Source organism: Citrus clementina, unplaced genomic scaffold (genome assembly GCF_000493195.1).
Source record: "Citrus clementina cultivar Clemenules unplaced genomic scaffold, Citrus_clementina_v1.0 scaffold_3, whole genome shotgun sequence".
In the NCBI taxonomy this organism is placed as follows: domain Eukaryota; kingdom Viridiplantae; phylum Streptophyta; class Magnoliopsida; order Sapindales; family Rutaceae; genus Citrus; species Citrus x clementina.
The window spans coordinates 8,985,623-9,007,093 of NW_006262339.1; the positions used below are offsets into that span (position 1 = coordinate 8,985,623).

At 31.8% G+C, this 21,471-nt stretch overlaps 1 protein-coding gene and 1 pseudogene across 1 annotated transcript; both read left to right on the forward strand.

The window, feature by feature from the left end:
- The first annotated feature begins 631 nt into the window (after positions 1-631).
- LOC18050045 lies at positions 632-15,316 on the forward strand (annotated as a pseudogene).
- A 1,304-nt stretch (positions 15,317-16,620) lies between these two features.
- LOC18050046 lies at positions 16,621-19,696 on the forward strand. Its single transcript, XM_006440815.2, has 2 exons — positions 16,621-16,635; positions 19,004-19,696. The coding sequence occupies exons 1-2, from the start codon at positions 16,621-16,623 to the stop codon at positions 19,403-19,405; spliced, it is 417 nt and encodes a 138-aa protein (XP_006440878.2). The 3' UTR covers positions 19,406-19,696.
- The last annotated feature ends 1,775 nt before the right edge of the window (positions 19,697-21,471 follow it).

Genomic DNA, 21,471 nt, shown 5'->3' on the forward strand with positions numbered 1-21,471 from the left:
AGAAGAGGTAAATAAAGCCACGCATCTGCACACAATTAAATCTTTACTCATTCTTAACATCCAGCTAGCTGTGTAGTTGTTACAAATTCACATCAGTAGCTCTACAATTGGTAAATAAAGCCATGTGCTGCACACAATTCTATCTAAATCATTATTCACTGCTTCCTGCTAGCTCCTTGTCACAACTTCACAAAACAGTTCACAGAATTCTTTAAATGTTCAACTTCAAAGACTCATTTTCAGATAAAATTAAGAAAGTGATAATTAAAGCGATGATAAAAATAGTTATCAGTGCAGTGTTGTTTTACATTTTTCCCCATTTTCTTTAATTATAAGTGAGTAATGCTTGCATCAGATTGTTATTTTTGTCCTTATTTTTTCTAGATATATATCATTTTTCATAAATCATAATTTTTTTTTCTTGTGATAAAACTTACACTTTTTATTGCCGATGCAAATAATACCCTTTCACCCTGTAACAGACAATTAGGGTTCGCAGTATCTAAATTCAAATATTTTTTCATTAATTAATTATATTATCTATGTCTTCTAGAGTATTCTCCCAAAGTAATTTAGCACCACAAATAATTAACAATTTCGAAAGCCAGTCAAAATAATTTTAAATTAAGAAATGGAACTTCAGACTCTGGCCCGGTAAGTTAGAAAACCACTTGAGTAATTTTTATTAGAAAATAGAACCCCCCAAGCATTTGATGGATATGGAAGAAATTCGCCCCTCAATAAATTATTGTAGTTAATAGAGATAATTATTAGAGGTGTTCAGAATTCAATCCAATCCGCTCAATCCGTCTGATCCGTAAAAATTCGATTCATATAAATCCGATCCGTGGATCTGTGGATTGGATATGGATTGAAAATTTAAAAATCCGCAGTCGATGGATTAGATATGGATTTACTTCTGTAAATCTATAAAAATCCGTAAATCCGCAATATATATATATATATATATATATATATATATATATATATATATATTTATTTATTTATTTAGTTAGTTAAAATTTTATTATAAATTTAATTAAAGAATATTATAAATGTGACATTAAATAGTTACATAAGCACTATAACATATCTTAGCCATTACCCAATAATAATATAAAATAAAAAATAATTAAATAACCAAATGTACAAATATAACTTGTAAAAATTGTAAAACAAAATAAAAATAAAGTCACACGTACTAGCAAAAGCAAAGTAATATAACGTCAAGTTACCAACAATTTGCAAAGTCACTCAAAAGCAAAGTAATATAACGCCAAGTCACCAACAATTTGCAAACAAAAAACCTTAAGCTTCCCTGCCGTCACATGCACTAGCAACTAGAGGTGGTAAAAATACCCGCCCGGTCCGGACCCGGACCGTACTCGGGTGTTGCGGGCCGGGTATTACCCGGGTGTTGCGGGCCGGGTAATACCCGGCCCGGGTATGAAGCCGAGTCGGTCTTGGGCATCACTTGATAAACCCGGAACCCGGATTTTATTAAAAAAAATTATAAAATATATATTATTTTAAATATTTTATATTTATTTGACTTATTTATTATACATATATAAAGTTTTAAACACTTAAAGTTTATATTTTCATGTCAAATTTTATTGAAATAAATTTAAAACTTATAAAATTATCAAAAAATAAAAAATATATACACATAAAATATTAAAAAATATAAAATCCGGGTACCCGGATTAAAATCCGGCCCGAACCCGGACCCGGACTGGTTGCATCCGGGCAGGGTCCGGTCATGGCAATACCCGGACCCGGCCCGGGGTTTTGCCATCTCTACTAGCAACACCCAATACTGGTTCGATACACTCTCGACACTGATTTGAAGGACGTCGGTCACACGATTCCAACGAGAGCAAGCCATCTTCTTCCTCGAGTCCATCGAGCCACTTCACAATCATTGGTTCCAACCAAACAATTGCACTATCACAACCTTCAAGATCGCCACCCGTAGTTCTCCTGGTTTCCATCGTTGACGGCTCCGTAATCACCACTTTTCGACAAGTACAACAACCCAATTGAATGATCAAATTGTGTTTGGTTTTAGAAACTTCGTTATTTCAATTAATTATGGCTTTATTTGAACAATTAATTTCAGTGTCATATTAATGTATTATTGTAACTTTATTTGAACGATTAATTTTAGTGTGTTATATTTTGAAACTTTAAACGTATTATTGTAGTTTTATTTGAACAATTAATCTCGATGTGCTATATTTTGAAACTTTGAATGTATATTTTCGTTTTATTTAAACAACTGATTTGTTTAAATTTTATTCAATTTTAAATTTAATTGGTAGTAAAATTATTTTTATATTAGTTTTTTTTATTTCATTAGTTCATGGATTAGGGAGAACTAAAAATTTTTAATTCGGAAACTAATGCGTAAAATGGTGGATTGGATATGGATTAAGTTAAATCCGTAACCGATCCGCAGATGTATGGATTGGATTTGGATTGAGTTTAATCAATATGTGGATTTGATTGGATTAAAAAATTATAATCTGTAAAATTGTGGATCGGATATGGATTGATATCCAATCCGTAAAATCCTATCCGCGAACACCCCTAATAATTATGTTATTATTTTTATCACTTTTAGTAATTAAGAGTAGCTTACATCATGCTATAAACGTTCGTTTTCTATCATTCGATAAAACCCTTTTGTTTTTGTTTTTTTTTTTTTTTTTTGGGTTTCAGAAAAATTGAATCACCATTAAGAGCTTCATTTTTCTAATTTTGAAGGCTATTAGGAAAGGAATAGGATCGTTTTTTTTTTATATCTTTTCTGTCCTAACCTCTTCCTTGTTTTATAATTTAATGACGTGTGTATACAGAAGCTTAGACTTCAGGGAAAATGATTTCATAGTATATAAATACACAAATTAATGGATTGTAAAGTTTTTACCTTCAGGTAATCATAAATCACAAGAGAGATCAAGCTATCTCACCGGCTTCTAGTAATCATTTTTATTTTATTTCTTATTTCGTCCTTAATGAAACTACTAAAAAGAATAATCAGGTTTTAGAATTATAATTGATTTTTTTTAATTAATCTGCAATACTTGTAAACATTTGAATTCATGTTGAAATTGTTGGGAAGAAGATTGGGAGGTCAGGAAGCTCTCAGTTCATATAGAAGGACACACTAATCATTCCACAAGCCTTGGGTACATTCAACATATAGAGTATATCTAAGTCAAAGCTGGGTAGATGAGAAATGAGAATAAGGACCACATGGCCGACCCAGGACATACTGGCTAGCTTTCAAAGTCTGGCTTTCTCTCTCTAAACCCAGCCAAGTTGTCTTCTAGCCTTGATGTAACAGGCCTCCATCATATTTTTGCCAACTTATCTTACAAGTTAATGGGTATTCTCCAATTAAGCAATCTCTTCTTCAGGCAAACTCAAACGATTACCTAATGGTAAAAAAGACAATAGCTTGGCTAGTGATCCAAAAAGATCATTGGGCATGAACAGCCCACAAGGTTAAGGATAGCGATGAAAAAAATCCATACGGGTAAGGGGCCTACGGTGGGCCGTTATGATAAGTATGGGTATCAAGTCTAATTTTAGCTTTATTTGTAAAAAGAATTGTACTATTAGCACCCTCCAAAATTATTTTGAAACCCCTTTTTCAATTAGATTCCATTTAATATCAAAAGTACCATTTTTCTAAATAAACACTATTATCATTTATAAATCTTGCAATTTCTAATAACTTTCTCACTCTTTTAGTCTTAATAATTATATTCCTCTCTTCAAACTTTCTTTATTATTTAATTTCTACGAAAAATCTAAAAAAAAGTAAGAAAAACCTTATAAAATATTAAATATTTTATGGGTCCAATATAATTTTGTCGTACATATAAACTTTCGGTGCAGCAATTACTTTGAAAATTCTTAAAAAATTATTTATAATGAGATAAAATTTTATTTAATTTATTTTCTCACAATGTTGTATCCTAATTTTGTTGCTACATATATTACAATAATATTATTTTGGCTTAAAAATTTGCTTCTTAAATTTAAATTAATTTAATGATTAAAAACATTTTATAGATTGCTTCTTAAATTTAGATTATTCTAATGATTAAAAAAATTTATATTGTGCAAGCAAAATGAAATTGAAGAGAGAAAAAAATATATAAATGAGATTAATTCTATTTATATTTGTTCTTAAATGTAATTATAATATCACAGGGGTTTTATAAGATCAATGAAGGGGTGTCAATAGTCCAACTCTTATAAAAAAAAAAGATTAGGTAAACGTATAACTTTTTATATTCATTGATTGGGCGGGGGTATAGGTATAAAAAACTATTACAATACGCGCTCAATCATAAACCGTAAATATTAGCACTTAACAGCTTATTAACATAAACGACCAACAAATATGATATTGTCTTAAATATTTACTAAGAGATTTTAGTCATTTAGTGGACTAAACATTTACTTAACCATCTAAAACTTGTCCTCATTGGAAACAAATGATAATAGAAAAATGTTTAAATTAAGGTCAGTTAAAAAAGAGTAAAAGATGAATAAGAAAATATTAAAGTGGAGACTTTTGCTTTCAATCCAAATATTTAGCAATACATTGGTTAAAATTGAACTTGACAATCATCAAATTATAATTAATATTGGTTAAAATTGAACTTGACAATCATCAAATTATAATTAATATTAGTTAAAATTGAACTTAACAATTATCAAATTATAATTAATATTTACCTAAACTTGAAAATGATTTTCTAAAAATATTTTAAAACAAAGTACAAGGGATAGGAGAAGGGGATGAGTATCACAAATTTTTGTTAAGGAAACTCCAACTCGTCCCCATTTAAGCCTCCAACTAGTAAAGATTGTTGATGCGTAGGGCTGGGCAAAATCATATTCGGGTCGGATTCGAATCAACCCGATCAGATTTCGAGTTGATCGGGTTGGATAAAAGTTCATCCGAATTCAACCCGAATATATAAACCCATCCGAATATAATTTGGATCGGATTGGATCGGGTTAAAAATTTGGATTGAGTTCGGATCGGGTAGGGTTCTAATTAGATATAATATATAATGAAAATATGCCAACTACCAAGTATCAACGCCAAACTCAAGCTTGTAAAACTCAAATGTCAGCAGCTAAAATTCGGGCTACAGCTTGCAAGTTCGAACCGAATCGGGTAATGGTGGAGGATTCGAGGCATGGAGGTCAGCAGATCTAGTACCTAGTAGCAATGAATTGATAGATCGGGTCACGATCCTCGCGGAGCAGCTTCGATTGGAGTCAGTTTTAGTGGTTGTTGTGTTTGATGGTCGTGTGGCTGTCATTTGTTTGAGAGAGGCGCTGTGTGTGGGCTGTCAGTAATGGGTTATGAGCGAGGCTGCTTGTGCCTTGTGTTGTGTGCTGTCGTTTAAGGGGAGGCTGTTTGATGGAGGCTGTCGTTTATTTGAGGGATGTTGTTTGTGCCTTGTGCAGTCACTGCCGTGTGCTATTTTCTAGTGTTGTTAATGGTTTAATGCGTTGATTTGTGTTTGTTTATAACGCTTTGTGTGTTTAGATTGAGTGGTGTGCGTTGAGTGTTTAAGATTTCTGGGTTAGGATTTAGGAGCTTTACTGCAGTTTAGGTTTCGATTTTCCTTTTTTATGTTCTTGTTTCTGATTTTTTTTTTGTCAACCCGATCGAGTTCTCAAATCAGATCGGTCGGATCGACTTTCACAAATTCATCCGATCAGATTTGATTAATAACCCGATCCGATCCGAACCCGATAATTTTCGGATCAGATATTTTGCCCACCCTTACTGATGGTTATTTCCTCTATCAAATGGGCATGAGTATGAGCTTTGACGTCCCTGTATAATACCTGGCTCATTGCTATCTCTAGTCAAGGCGAGCGCATGACATTTATGAAGTCTATGAGCACCTACTGAGGAAGTGTCACGTGTAAAGTGATCCTAAGGCCCACTTGGCCAAAAGAAGCCACCAACTAAGGAGCCATACATGGCCAATTGTAAAAAATATCTTAATGCCTTCAAAATTTGAATGCCAGGTACGAATACCATTATGCCCTTACTTGATGAGGGGCTAAGCTGTAAGTAGCTTGTACGTGTCCACTTGGACCGTAAGGGCAATCTAAATAAAAGGTCAAGTTCAAGAGTATGGAAGATGGCTTTGTCTTCATCTTCTCCACTCTTGCTCTTCTCAACTAAATAACTCTTTCGTGGAGTTCATCGTGTCTCATCCATAGGCCTAACTTGACTGTTGAAGTGTTATTTGTCACCTTCTAATGGCCTTTTCTTTCTTTCTTTCTTTTTTTAAGACGTGTATGTTCTTATTCTCAAAACCTCCAAAACTCCTCCTCACCTTACAAAAGTTTTGAAAGGAAACTTTCCAATCGTTCTCTTATCTTCTTAAACATAATCCTTTTAATGTTTTAACCTATCAAAAAATGGACTAAAATGTTAGGGTTCTAGTTTGATTAGAGAATTCAAGATAGAAGAGATGAAGAATATAAGAATTCAAAGGGAAGAGAGAAAAATTAACAGGGGTTAGAGTTAATTTTATTATTGCTTGCTAAAAAAAATCATGAGAATAATTTATTTATAGTAGTTCAAAACTATTCTAATTCTAATTTAATTAGAACCCTAAATCATAATTGTAATAAAAAAACCTAATCCTAATAGAAAAAAATTAAAATAAATTATTACAGATGGTTCAAACATTCCCTACCCCTTAAAATAGGCTTGGTAGCAAGCTTTTTACCTAGTTTTGAATAATCGATATCTTCCAATCTAAATGTTTGTTAGGTGGCTTTGAGGGTATGTCAGTATCTAAAAGTAATAGTTGAGGGTGTTTCCAGTGATGTCCTAGCTAGAATTACTCGGCACAATTGAAACAAAACCTCTTAGAACACTTTCTGCCTGCTCAGCGAAGGATAAACATTTGACATTATAAAATAAGAAAGAGGGAATTGGTCCTAAAAAAGAAGGTACTGGTACAGTGGGAGTCAACTATAGTTGTGCGAACTGGCAAGAGTTTGTCTTACATAGTTATTGCCTTTTCCTAAAATCTAGCAAGTTCAAAAGTTTATAGAGAGACTTGTTAGTGGTTGAGTTTGTGGGGAATAGCAAATGTAGAGAAATACAACAATAATGGTGGAACTTTATTATGTAAAGTAATGTGTTTACAACTAACTCTGTATGTAGAAAGAAAAATAATAGTAATAAGTAAACTACAGAAAATTTGTGTGCTTCAAGGCACGTTACAAATGTTGCTTTCCTTAAGACGTTAGTTGCCGCCACCAATTGAGTGATGCACATGGGTTAAGCAAATACGCCTCCATGATACAATGAAGCAATTGTTTGTTTGCTTGCGTTGTGCATCGACGAAAGCAAACCAGAATACTCTTGAATGTTGCAAGCTTGCCAAGAAACAATATATTGTTCCTGTAGAAAACAATATATTGGATTTTTAATGCACAAAAGAAATTGGTGTTTTGTGTTGAAATTTGTACTAGAAAGAAATGCTAAGAAAATAGTGGTGTAAGATCATTAATTCCATGTCTAAATGGCTTAAACATGGCCCCTATTTATAAATATACTTGTGCCCCCTTATTTGGGTTGTTATCTTTTATGATACCCCTTCATTCATGGCCATTGGATCTATATTTAATTTTAATCAATGGTCTAAATTGAACCATCACCATTTCAAATGAAATGTCACAATGAAATGATACATCTCTAAGTGAAATGTTACCATGAAAAGTTATGTCATTTAGTGAAAAGATACATTTTCTATAAGACACAATTAAATGGACATGTCTTTACAACAAGACATCATTCAATTAGACATGTCTTTAGTGAAATGTATCTTTTCTATAAGGCACAAATAATTAGACATGTCTTTACCATAAGACACTATTTATTTTGAAAATTTTCTAACAAGACTAATAGGTTTAAGCAATTTTACACCAATCCTAATATTGTCACATAACCCGAAGAGGAAACAACTAATGAAGAAAGACTTAGTCAAAATGCTAGTTCAATCAGTCAATTTTTCAAATTATCATTGATAGTCAAGAATAGTCTACATTTGACGTAGTTTAGTAAGACTACCAACTGCATCATTCTCTTCTAATGTCGCTAATTGAGTATTTAGAGCCCGTTTAAATTGCACTCACCTATAGTCTGCTCTAGCCAATGGAACTAAAGTACCGCATCACCATCAAGATGGCTAATAGCTAGAGATAATAAGTCAGCATCTGCTAATCCAGTAAGATAATGATATTGCTCACATAAAAAAAAATCCATCATGTTGGATTTTCACCTTGAAAAATAGAAAATTTAAGTCGTATGTTATAAGCCTGCACGAGAGTACCTCCCAATGCATTTGGCAGGTTTAAGAGGTGGTTGGTTAGTGATTATTGTTCGAGTAGAGGTCCCTCCAGTAAACATATCAACTTGACATTGATTAGTAGATAGTCAATCACTATAGGATGCCGTGCGTGAGTTCCTAGAGATCATTGTTAATTTGTTATGCTTGGCTAAAGCTATAACCTTTTCATCGATGGTTGAAAACTTGTCATTAAACTGGTAAGACAACTCCTCAACTTTATCTTGAAGCTCTTTAACAATCATGATGCCAAAAGTTTAGATGCTGGAAAAAGTTTGGATGGTGGGTTCAGTTCAAGTCTCAAGTCAAAAAGTCAAGGGATATTAGCAAAAGTTCGAACGGAAAAAGAAAAATTGGTGGCAGTTTAGGGCTCTAGAGTTTTTATTAGAGAATTCAAGAGAGCAGAGATGAAGAATTTAAGAATTCAGAAGAAGAGAGAAGAATTATCAGGGTTTAGAATTGATTTGATTATTGCTTGCTCAAAAACATAATGAGAATTACTAATTTATATTAGCTAAACACAATCCTAATTCATAATTGTAATAAGAAAACCTAATACTAATAGAAAAGAAATTAAAATAAACTACTACGGATGGTTCTAATATAAAACATTTCCAATTCTAGATGGCTGTAGAAATTTTGGGTAATTGCAAAGTCATATCCCTAACTTTTCAATGAAATCCTACCAAGAATTGTAAGTTCATAGTCATAGCGTATATAGGATTTGGAAACCTATCAAAATCTTGTTAACTTAGATGGCTAAATAGGTTTGATTGGTACTTTGCAGACAAATACTAGGGCAAAGACTGTTTTTAGGGGGAAAAATATATAAGAGTTAGTTTTATCAAATATGAATGTTCTTCTAGATAATCTATGGGCAAAACCGTGAAAATATTGTAGGGGGTAAAAGCCCGTTTAGTCCCTATATTTTGAAGTTAGTGTCCGTTTAGTCCTTATATTTTTAAAAATACCTCAAATCATCCCTACCATTAAATTATTGACACTTTCGCCATTATCTTTTGTTCCTTTTAACTTATTTTTATAATATTGCCCTATTATAATAATTTTTTAGACATTATTAAAAAGAAAAAAATAACCCTATTATAATAATTTTTTTAGACATTATTAAAAAGAAAAAAATAAATTACCAGTTTAACACCAAAAAATAAAATAAAATAAAATATATATTAATTTTTGTGGAACACACTCTTGAGTTAAAATATTAATTTTTCTAAAAAAATTGATAAATGTAATTTTTTACGATATTAATTTTTTAGACATACGTGAGCTTCTACAAAAATTAATATATATCTTTTTTGTTTTTATTTTATTTTTGAGTTTAATTTGATAATTTAATTTTTTTATTAATATCCAAAAAAGAAATATTATTGTAAAAATGTAATATTGTAAAAATAAGTTAAAAATAATAAAAAATAATGGCATAAGTGTCAATATTTAGTAGCAGGGACGTTTTGAGGTGTTTTTAAAAATACAGGGACTAAATAGACACTAACCTCATAATATAGGGACTAAACAAGCTTTTACCCTATTGTAGGTGTTGTGATAAGTAACTTTAGGGATGCTAAGTGCTAACAATAGGTCAACTCTTCATTAAAACATGTGCCTAATTTGCATCTACTAAAGCCCTAATCGGACCTTGTTTCAGCCCTAAAACATCAAAATAAACTAAAATAATTAATATCATTTTCATCAAATAAATTCAATGTCATTAAAATTACTAGATAATCTATGAAATTAGGTAAATGTAGAACTTCAAAGCTAAACACATCCATAAAAGTCATATGTTATAAGTAATCAACAAAATTACCTTTGTTCATAGTCAGGTGTTTACATTAGTTGTCATTTGTATTATTTTTATGAATATTAAGATATTCTTTTATTTGCTTCTATGCCGTTACAATTTAGATTTTAAATATGTTTACTAAATATCCTAGTAGAAATAAATTTAAGAAAAGGAAAAAATAGAAACGGGGATACGGGAAGGGGTGGCGATTTCATCAAATTCTAGTTCCCTCCCCAAATAAGAGATTAAATATCAAACCGTCTTCGTCTCTTCTCCATATAAGAGATTAAATTATCATCGTCTCTTCACAATATAAGAGATTAGATTGTCAAATAAGAGATTAAACTGGCATTGTCTCTTCTCCCTATAAGCAATTAGTATAAAATTATTCTCGTACCCTCTTTGAACGGAGAAAAATTCCTCAGGACCCAACCTTCCCTACTGCCACTGAATCTTAAAAAGTAAGGTTAAACTATAATAAAGAGATGATCATGGTGGCCAATTGCCCAAATTATTTAAGATGGAAAATAATGGTCAGCTTTAGTTAGAGAATTTAAAATAAGTTTCCTTTTTGTGTTTGAATTATCCATTGAAAATCCTTTCTGTTATTCCATGATGTATTACAATGGTCAGTTTTAGTTGGAGATTTTACGAACTTTCCTTTTTGTGTTTTAATTCTCCATCGAAAATTCTTGCTGTTATTCCATTTTATGTTGTAATTAACAACTGTAGCTGGATTGGCAGATATTACAATTACTGCCTTTCCATGTGCGCTCTGATCAGTTACATGTAACATATTTTACGGTCCTTAGATTATTGCGGTTTGGCTTCCACCCACAATAAAAATTTATACCGTAAATATCTTTAATAATTCTACTTACTACAGTAACATTTTGGTACTTTCTTTAAATGATTCTACTTCGTTTCGAAATGTAAAGGGAAAAAGCAAAATTAAGAACCAATTTATCTTCCCTGCATTGAGAGAACCAGAGCTCGTTCTTTGTTCATTCATGGAAAACAAGAAAATTCAAAGCGGTGAAGGTATGTTTGATCACCCTTTTAAATGGTTTAGATGGTAATGAGAAATCTCTCCCACTTAAAAAAATAATTTTAATTTTTTGTTATTACTCGAACTTAGATGACTACAAGTATAAACTGCATTCATTGTCGGTCAAGCTGTGCTCTAAGGAAAAGATATATTCTATCGTAATAACAACTATCTTGGCCTCTATATATTATTACATAAACTCAAGTTATCACTAGTGCAAAATGCGTTTACGGCCACTCCGGCTTCATCTATCATCATGTCACTATAAATTTTCAAGAACAAATTCTGATGTGTTGTTATTGATGTTCTTGACAGAGGACGAGATCAATGACTCTCCAATAGAGCAAGTGAGGCTTACAATTCCAATTACAGATGACCCAACATTACCCACCTTCACATTTCGAACATGGGTTTTAGGACCTATTACATGTGGGGCTCTAGCTTTTGTGCAACAATTCTTTGATTATCGTCAAAACCCAATTGCTGTCTCGTCTAGTTGTTCAAAATGCTACTATTGTTCTCGGAAATTCATGGCGGCACACTTCGTCAAACTGTGAAAGTTCCAGGGACAAATGGACATCTCGATGAACCCAGGGCCATTTAACATTAAAGAACATGTGGTGGTTAGTATTTTGGCTACAACGGGGTTAGAAGTACCTTTCGGTACTACAGTTATGGGAATCAGGAGGATCTTCTACCATAAGTATTTGAATTTTTGGATTGGATTATTGATGATTATGACAAGCCAGGTAATTAATGAATTTGCACGCCTAATTTCTTTCTTTGTTTTTTTCTTTTTTGATGGATAATTCCTCACCTCTTTGATGCGTTGATAATATCTACAGATACTTGGTTATGGGTTTGCTGGAATTTTTATGAAGTTTTTGGTATACAATCCTTACATGTGGTATCCTTTCACTTTATTTGACATTTCATTTTTCAGGTTTTTCCTGTCTCTTTCTCTTTCTTTGAGTAAATATAACAAAAAAGAATAATGATAGACATTCCAAATTTTTTATCTCAAATTTCGTCTGAAATGATGCATCATTCATTAAGTGATAAATAATTTTTTACAAACTGCAAGTGAATTAATTGGATTATCTTATCAACTGATTAATGAATATTATATCATTTGCAATAATTTTTTGGAATAAAAATTTTGAGATCTGTAACACTACTCAACAAAAAAAAAGTTCATTAAACATCTTTTATTATTATTAAAAATTTGGATGGGAATTAGAAAACTCACCCAATATTTAAATACCACAATTTGAATTTAGTATGAAACTTTGTTTTAATTTTAATGATTAATATTGTGATTAATAGTTATTGGGTACGAAATATCATGTAATTAAATCTTAAATATACGTAATCAACACAGTTCAACTTAGCATTAATTGGATCAACTCTTACTCCTATTATAACTCAACTTGAGTAATAGTGGAGTGAAAAGCACATTTACGGCCAGCCAAAATGTTTCTATGATAGTAATAATTTTGTTTGAATGTCAGGTCATTGCACGAAGTTGAAGAGAGGCCTAAACGAGGGATAACAAAACTTCAGATCTTTGTTATGGCAACAGTAGCAAGTTTTGCCTATGCCAGCTTACCAGGCTACCTCTTTCCATCTTTGGGTGCTCTTTCTGTTATTTGCTGGTTCTGGAAAAATTCGGTAATTGCTCAGCAAATTGGTTCTGGTCGTCATGGTCTTGGTGTTGGTTCATTTTCCTTGGACTTGAGTGCGATATCCGGAGCCTTAGTTTTTCCCTTGTCTACAGTCGTCAGTTTGTCAATTGGAACCTTGCTGTTGCTCTACGTCATTAACCCAATTGCCTATTGGACTAATTCAAATAATGCCAGGCTATTTCCCTTTTCTTCGACTCAACTGTTTAACCAGAGTGGTCAGGTTTACAATGTCTCGAAAGTTATCAACGACAATGACCTTACTTTCAACCAAAAAGCATACGAAGAGTACTCAAAGTTATATATGAGCGTTTTGTTTTTGTTTTCAGTTGGATTCGATTTTGCCTGCCTTTCAGCCTCGCTCAGTCTTTTTTTACTTTTTCATGGAAGGTACTAATGCATTCACTCTTATAATTTTTATAAAATTTGTATAGAGAAATGTTTCCATAATTTTAACTTTTCTCATTGTGTCTTTTACTATTTTAGTCTAACGTGGAAAAATCACCATTGATCAATATAAATTATAGGCTGAAAGACACCACAAAAAGGTTAAAATTTAACAATTTTTTTTTTAATGACAATTGGCTTTTAAACTTCATGAGAGGACCAGAAATCACATATCGTTGAAACAATGAAGGTTTTTGATAATTTTCTCAACTTGGATTTTTGCTTTAAGAGCATTTGTAACAATGATTTTTCCTTTGTAGGGAGGTATGGCAACAATTTAAGCATGAATATGATAGCAGCAGAAAGAGCACTGAAGATGTTCATAATAGGCTAATGAAGTATAAACGGGTTCCTCAGTGGTGGTTCTTGACAATATTAATCTCAGCAATCGGTTTGGCAATTTTGTCGTGTGAAGGGTTCGGAAAGCAGTTGCAACTTCCTTACTGGGGGATCCTGTTAGCATGTCTCTTGGCGCTGATTTTTATTCTACCAGTTGGAGTGCTTCAAGCTACAACGGGCCAAGTAAGCAATCAAATCCAACTACACCTATAATCAGCTCCATATAGTTAGCTTAAGGGGAAATTATCAACTACACCTATAATCAACTCCATATAGTTAGTTTAAGGGAAATTATCCACTATCTAGGTAAGTTTTAAGTAAGGTTTGAAAATACACACAAGTTTTCAAATTATCACCAATTCACCTAAGTTTTGGAAGGTATATCACTCAAGTATTTTTGTGTTAACTCTGTGACAATTTCTTAAGGACTCTTTGTAAAAGACTACTATGTCCTTGAAGGTGTAATTATATGAAGGAAACCTTATTTTTGAATTACTTGAACTTTCACAAAAAGTATGGTGGTCAAGTAATGATTTTTCTAACAAGAAAAAAGTTTGGAAAGAAAATGACCATTTCTCACTTATGATATCAGTAAACACCAAATCAAAAAGTGGTTCGGTGATACATTTGATAAACTTTAGGTGGAACAATGATAATTTGTGAATTTTAAAAATCTTTTTTAACACAACTTAAAATTTAGGTGGATGCATGACAGATAATTTCTTCTAATTTAAATTTCTAATTATTTAACTAATTACATCCAAATTTTATGTAGACTTTATCGTTAAATGTTATTTCAGAATTGTTGATAGGGTATATCTACCCTGGCAGACCAATAGCCAACATGGTGTTCAAATTGTACGGTTTGAATATCCAGAGTTATGCTTTAGAGTTCATCAGCGAGTTAAAAATGGCTCACTATATGAAGATTGCCCCAAAATCAATGTTTATAGCACAGATAACTGGAACAATCATCTCATCCCTTGTTGGCTATGCAACATCCTGGTGGTTACTGTCATCTGTTGAGAACATTTGTGTCCCAGAAAGGTTACCGAAAGGCAGTCCATGGACATGTCCTGGCATGAATTATACCTATGCGGCTTCAATAGTTTGGGGAGCAATTGGTCCACAGCGCATATATTTTCCCAATGGCCAATACTCAAAGCAGTTTTACTTCTTTTTGATCGGTTTGATCAGTCCATTAATAATTTGGGGCGCGTCAAAGTTTTTGCCAGAGAAAGAATGGATCAAAAACATCAATATTTCTAATTTGTTTGGAGGTACATCGTCATTGCCCGTATATGGTGTCGCCAATTTTTGGTCTTGGACGATAGTGAGAATTCTCTACAATTTGGTTGTATATAGGAATTACAAAGATTGGTGGGCTAGCTATAATTATGTATTAGCATATGGGCTTGACATGCGGGTAGCTTTTCTGTCTCTTTTAACAAGTTTAACACTTGGGTTGAATGGTATATATGGAGTTGACTGGTGGGGTCTAGATATTGGAGATCATTGTCCCTTGGCACAGTGCCCTACAGCCCCTGGAATATCAGTGGAGGGCTGTCCGACCTTTTAGTTCATGATGGTATAGAAAACAGTTCGTATTTGTTTGGCCTGTATTTTTACTTCTTTTTAATTTTTTGCGTTTCGTGACGGGGACTTTGGCTTATTTATATTTTGTGAGCTGTGTAGTAGAATTAAGGAACTGAAATACAATCAGGATCTTTTTATAATCGGGCTTTTCTGATTTTTTAAGGATTTCTATTGCACGGGATTAATTATTATTGATAATGACTAGTTAAGATTTAACTATTACTGTATTTTTATACCAATTTTTCACATGAATTCTGCTTATTAAAAGCTTAGATAAGGAGATAAAAAAAAATTAGGACACCTTTTGTCTTTCAATTTCTTTTTAAAATTGACAATTGAGTTTAATTTTGAGAGCTTTTGGATGTTAGTGAAGTGCAGCACATTGGGAGACATCATAAACCAACTCTAGAATCATCGAAGCAAATTAAATTAAAATTATAATACCTTAGGGCACATTTGACACTCAAGTACTATACTGGTCTGCACTAGTTTATAGTATACAGACCAGTTTTTGGCACCAGTAGGTGACTGTATTATGCTGATCAATTGACTAGCATAACACAATTAACTCAGGGATTAATATATTGATCTTCTCCTAAGTAAATTTTATTCACGTGATTGGTGGTTAATAAATTAAAAAAAAATGATAGAACTTAAATTCTAATCATACGTTAGTACTAAAAGACATGTAGTTCAAGATCTTGAAAAGATCAAAAGAATTCGTATGAGGAGAAGATCTTAACCCTTAACTCAGACCTACTCTATCTCCTGAGTTTGAGCAGATTTGTATTTTTTTTTTCAGTTTATATTTTATCTGAATTTAATTACTTAAATGTATTTTAATTAATATATTAGTATTTAATTACTTCTAGTAACGTTATTACTGCTGATCACCATTAACATGACCGAATGCTGACAACCGCTATTGCCACTGCCATTTTTTGGTCATATTTGAAGTCATTTTTTTTTTTTATATTTGAAATTTTTATCTTGAGCTCTACATAATGATACCAACGTTTCTTTACAACAGAACTTTCATTTTCCGTAGATTTACAGTGAAAATATTAGATTTCAAGAATTTGACTAAACAGTTACAGCGAACGGAAGCCTTGTTGTCAGTGATATTGGTATAATTGTTTAGACCCGAGACGAGGATTCAAAAAATACTAATTATGATTAAAAAGAGGGTTGTAAATTTTTTTACAGCATCAATAATGTATTAATTGTGAACCATTAGATCTAATCAATAGCATATAATATTTGTACTAAAAAAATAATTTAAAAATAATGGTAACCGTTCAAGTGGGTAGATAATTTTTGTAAAATAATTGTGACCACCCTTAGAGTTTGAAATAATTTCACTTAAATAGTATATTTTATTTAAAATTACTTTTCAGCCCTCCTTTAAATTTGTAATATGATAATTTCTTTTAAATAAATCTTCCAAAATCAATTACCATTAAGTATAAAATATAATATCAAGTAGACTATTTAACACAAAGTCTTATAATAATTTGTATTGTATGAATTTAATTACAAACCATTAATACCTAAACAATAATAATAATAGAAAGTATTGCAATAAACTATTTTATATGTGTTTTATTAATAATACTATATGAGTTACAACAAATGAGAAATATTTTATTCACCAATTATTATTGAAAAATATATATGTCTATATAACTATAGAGTGAGAAATATTTTGATTTAAATTTTTATCAAAAAATTAAACTATTTATTTCATGCTATTCAATGGTGGAGGATATAACATTATGAAATAGTGCTTTGACTTTCAATATCAACCATTAGAATATGAGATATTAGTGGCTTAAATATTGTGCCAAAATTTTAAGATAAAATATCACAAACCATATCTTTATAATGGAAATATAAAAACATACAATGATTTTTTTCCTCATTTTTTCCATTAAATATTATTTGATGTAATATTTTATTTATTGTCCCTATTAATTATCATAACAAAAGTAATGACTCTTCATAACATAAAATTTTATAATTACAATCAAAGGATATCAATAAAATAATCTTTCACGATTCATAAACTAAAGCTCATTAGGAATATATATTTGATTTAACTTTTATGAAATTAACAAAGTGATATTTGAAAATAAAATGAAAATATATAAGCTTATAAAACTTAAAACCCCTACCATGTAAGGATATTAACTGTAAGATAAATATAAAGTTAAGAAAATAAGTATGTTAAATGGGTATTAAAAATAATACATACTTCATGATCAATTATACAATGACCCTTAATATTATATAAAATAATGAGTATTTTAATATACGATATTAAATTTTATTAAAACATGTGTGATCAAGTAATTTTTATGTTACAAGCAATCTCAACAATGAGTTTATTAATGTAAGTATGACATTTACTTAAGTATATGTATTTAGTTGTGTTATTTATTAGTGTTATATCATATATAAATTTTGCAATTGCAACTTATTTATTTGATTGGTGTTAAATAACCTACCATTATATTTTATACTTAATGGTAATAGATTTTGGAAGATTTATTTAAAAAAGATTATCACATTTCAAATTTAAAGGGGGATTGAAAAATAATTTTAAATAAAATGTGTTATTTAAGTGAAATTATTTCAAACTGTAAGGGTGGTCATAGTTATTTTACAAATTTCTCCACCTTACACGTTTGTTAACCGTTTACCATTATTTTTTTTTATTTTTGCCTACAAATATTGTGTACCATTGATTAAATCCAATGGTGCACAATTAAAAATATTATTGATGCTGTAAAAAAATTACAGCATCATAGAGGAACCCATCAAGATAATATTATTTTAATATGAATAATAATATTAAATATTACATATACAATACAATCTAAACTATATTAAATATGGTACTATATTAAATATAATACATTCCAATACAATTCAATACATTACGTTTCAATACAGTTCCTATAATGTGTCGCACCAAATGTACCATTAGTTATTAAGGATTAATACCTAATGTTTGAAAGCTGAAATGTAACTGTAAATTCTGTTTGGGAGCTAAGAAAAAAACAATGCTCTAGAAACATCTGGATTCTTATTCAATTTTCACACTATTATACATATACAGTCTCAATGGTATTCATACTAAAACTAAAAGTATCTAAAACAGAATTACAACTTGCTTAACAATTAAAGGAAACAGAACGTAATGCATGCTTAACAAACTTGCTGAGCTGGCTTATTCTCTTAACTAACTGCTGACTTGTCATTGACACACACGTACTGAGTATGCAGCTCCCTTTTGTACATTATGTGCTTCCTTAACACCTAAGAAGTATAGTTATTGAAGTAATTGAAAAGAAAATCAAATATCAATAATCTTAGGGGAAAAAAGAAAGCGACATGAGACCAAAGCACATGGGCGAATCACTTTAATCCTAGGATATGATCAGGCTACTTTACGGATCAGAAAGTTCTCAATCCATGCAAATTTAAGCATGCAAAAACCATCTTTGTATAAAATAAATGGAAAAGAATTCAACACTTTAATCACTTTCCATGTTGTCCTCCACTCATACACTTAAATGGTCGGCTAAAAGCACTTGTTATAAACTCTTATGTCTGCTTCTACTTCAATATATACAAGCTCATTATCTGCTTTTGCTTCTACCCAAAGATATCGATCATCATGGCTTCTGCAGCAGCTGCATTGTTGCCTCAACAACAACAGCAAGGAGAAGTAGAAGCTAGTAATTCAGAAGCAGTATCTAGAAGTGCTTCTTCAGGGTCTGTTGGCCCGTTCTTTGCGGTTATGTCTATTCTACTAGTTCTTGCAATTATTTCGTGTGTGTTGGGCAGAATCTGTAGCCGCCGTCGGGGTCGCATTATTGTGGAGTCTCCGCTGGATAGTATTAAGTATAGAGGCTGCTTGGGGTGGCTTAAGCGGCGGTGCCGGCCCTGCATGGACGGAGAAGTTGAGGCCGGAGCAAAGGTTATGGCTTGTGTTGATGATAGAAATAATGATGATAATAATAAGGCTAAAGATGGAACTCAGGTTCAAGATCCTCCTCAGGTTTGAAGGCTGCGAAGTTGTTAATTGAAAGTTTCAATTTATAGTGTAATTTGTTAAAGTGGATAATTATGCATGATGATTCAATGGGATTGAAGTTTAAATCCTCACATTTGATCATTAGAGGAAATGAAATGTGGATTTTTGTAATTTCTTGGTTATTCTGATTGATCAAGTAATTAAAGCAATTGTTGAAGTGGAATAATAGACCACTAATTGCTTCATACAATTATAATTATGTTGCCAAATTAAGTTATCAAACGCACTATACTCATGTTCCGTTTACTTCTCGGATTGGGGAATAGAAATGATTGACAGTGTTTACTTTGTAAAAATAGAGCAAGAATCGGAATCAGAATCATAGGGCCCACCATTATATGGGAATGGGAGATTGATTCATGTGGGCGGAGGTGTGTAGGCTTAGCAATTTGACCCGACCATATTTTTGGGCCAACTGACCCGACCCTAATTTTTAGGGTTTTGACCCAAATTTTAGGATCTCGGGTTGGGTTTGGGCCAAAATTTTTAGGTCTGAACAAATATTTAAAAAAAAAAACACAAGTTTTACACACACACACATCACCACATCACACACGTACACAACACAGATCACACATGCACGCTTCACTTTTTAGACTTCAGTAAATCACTTACACCACATACACTTACAGTGACAAAACCCTAAGTCAGCCACTAGGCCACCGTCCCATCAGCCAACATCGTGACCGTCCGCCGCACGCCAGCCATTTGTCTCGCTCTCGCCTGCTGCCTGCAGCCTATAGCCTGCTCCATCTATAGTACCAATCAACTGTGCGACACCGCGACGTGAACCAGACGGCAGCCGCCCTTTGTCGTCGTCCTGCTGCGTCCACCCGCCAGCCAACGCACACGTTCAACTGCTACGCACACGTTCTGCCGCTGGCATTAGCTCTTTTAGCTTTGGTAATTTTAATTTCATAAATATTAATTAAGTTTTTTCATATAAGCTTATAATTGAATTTATAATTTTAGCTAAATATATTCATGTTAATTAATTAATTATGTAGTTACTGTAAATATTATATTGTGGCTAAATATAAGGCTATATATAGGGTTTATTTAATTATTATGTTATAATTGTAATTTATAAATTAAGTTTAATTATATCTTAAGTTCATAATTTCATAAATATTAATTAATTTTTTTATTTAAGCTTATAAATTTATTTATAATTTTAGTTAATTATATTCATGATGATTATGTAGTTACTATAAATATTATATTTTAGCTAAACATAGCCTTATATAAGGTTGTAAATATTAATTATTATTTTGTAATTGTAAATTAAGTTTAATCATATTTTGAGTTTATAAATTAACTTAAAATTTATAAGTTCAATCATATTTTAAGTCTATAAATTAATTTAAACTTGTTACACATTTAATTTAGGTCATAATGTCAAATTCAGATGCACGGAAATCAAATTCACGTGAGGATTTTCATGTTGACGAAGAGAATAGAAATGATGCCATTCCTCTCGAAGGGGTCCAAGAAGTTGAAGGAGTTTAAGAGGCATCCTGTGATGATGTGGGTACAACAAAGTAGTAATAAAAAAAAGCGAGGTGTGCGAGAACCTTATTATGTTTGGGGACACTTCAACAAGGTAACCATTGATGGTGAATTGAAGGCGAAATGTAATCATTGTCGAGCTAAGTTGGTAGCATATGGTAGTAATGGAACCTTACATTTGGATAGACATTTGAAAAGATGAAAGGCAAAGGGTGTTCCCTCAGTTTATGATAGCTTACAAAAAACTCTTAGCGTGACGAGGAAAGATGATGGAACAAGTTGTGTTGAGACGAGAGAATTTGACCCAATTGTTGCTCGACAAAAGATAGCAACCTTGGTTGTAAAGCATGAGCTACCACTTAATTTTGTGGAATATGATGCATTTAGGAATGTGTGCTCTTTTTATAGTTGAAAATTAGGGTAAACGGAAGCATATGGTGCATATCTTACAAAGGAAACTGCAAATCACAATATTCTAAGTATCTCGTGCAAAATTTTCTCTATCGTAGTCCCAGAATTGCTACAGC